This window comes from Opisthorchis viverrini (assembly GCF_000715545.1).
Source record: "Opisthorchis viverrini unplaced genomic scaffold opera_v5_1128, whole genome shotgun sequence".
In the NCBI taxonomy this organism is placed as follows: domain Eukaryota; kingdom Metazoa; phylum Platyhelminthes; class Trematoda; order Opisthorchiida; family Opisthorchiidae; genus Opisthorchis; species Opisthorchis viverrini.
Window position 1 is genome coordinate 5,380 of NW_008752950.1, and position 1,285 is coordinate 6,664.

Genomic DNA, 1,285 nt, shown 5'->3' on the forward strand with positions numbered 1-1,285 from the left:
TTTCAGAGCCTGATTTTAAATTCGATTTTCTGGGCATCGCAAAGTGCAGCGAATTGATATGTAATACCCGACTGGATTAACCTTGTGAATTGCGCTCATCTTGTCTGCGACATAACAGAGAGTCGAACGCTTCCTTGTATTTCTCCAAACAAGAATGACTTTTGTCTGATTCTGAAAGTAACACTTTGGAAAAATGGTACTGGACCAGTGGTCTGTCGTTGGCATCTGCGACAATCTTAGGGGCAATTTTTTAATTGGTTGCTCGGCACGTAGGACTTACACATTCAAATATCGCGTGTTAAATCCCAGATGAGTTTTATCGCTAAAATAACCTAAGGTAACACTGACTAAAATTTCCACCCTCAGCTATATGAGCCACATCCGATAGCGACGCACCTGCCTATCACCCATTATTCAAAAGTAACATGCAGCTTCTAACTGCTGAGTTAAACATGGTCAGCAAAGCGCTACTAAAAATTGTTTGGTGTTTGCTTTATAGAGAACGTTTGCATACCTTTTGGCTTAATGAAGCAGGCAGTAGAAAAATCACGCGTTGAGCGAAAGCTTTCCAGGTCATGCATAGATGATGAAGTTCGTCGCTGGCTCAAATCGGAACACATGTGGAGTGTGCACTTCAAATTTATCCATAAGCGTGCGATGCAAGGTCACAAATCATGTATAAAATTGACCGAACTGGATCAAAGGCGGGAGGAATCGGTGTACATTTTTGAAATTTCTGATCCCAAGGATGTTGAGAATATATTTTGCGTTAATTTTACTTAGAGTGGGTGAGTTTTTGAAGTGACGAAATCTATACCGCACACAAATATCTCACCTTATTTATCTGTTTTGAACTTGCATTTTAGTGGTAAACGTTCTTGCAAGGAGTATTCCGAAGCACGACCTGTGTATTGGTAAGATCCGATATGTTCTCTAAGTGTAGGTTGTATACATATTGTGGCTCATAAGGACACTTAAATGCGGTTTTGATCGCGTGGTAGAAATCGTTTTGGGGCCACGTCGGATGTGAGATTGTCAATCGTTAGAATTCAACTGCTCATTCGGAAACGTTTTTATTCTCAATCATGTAGTCAGACACTTTGGGGGACAGTTGATAGGTGAACTCAATATTTCAGGGTATTTCAAGCGTTGGTAGTTTTTGAACGAAAATTTCATGTTGCTCCATTGATTAGTTGAAGAATCATAATTATGGAATGATCTTGAAATCGCGATCTGTTTGGATACAATTTTGTGCCGAGCTGATATTTGTTCCTTAGCGCTAAAC

At 40.0% G+C, this 1,285-nt stretch overlaps 1 protein-coding gene across 1 annotated transcript; it reads right to left on the reverse strand.

Moving 5' to 3' along the window:
* Positions 1 to 82: 82 nt before the first annotated feature.
* Positions 83 to 620, reverse strand: T265_15821 (hypothetical protein; the record flags this gene model as incomplete). Its single annotated transcript, XM_009179194.1, has 2 exons — positions 83 to 171; positions 515 to 620. Coding segments are annotated over 2 exons (195 nt in total), but the record flags the coding sequence as incomplete, so codon positions are not given.
* Between the last annotated feature and the right edge of the window lie 665 nt (positions 621 to 1,285).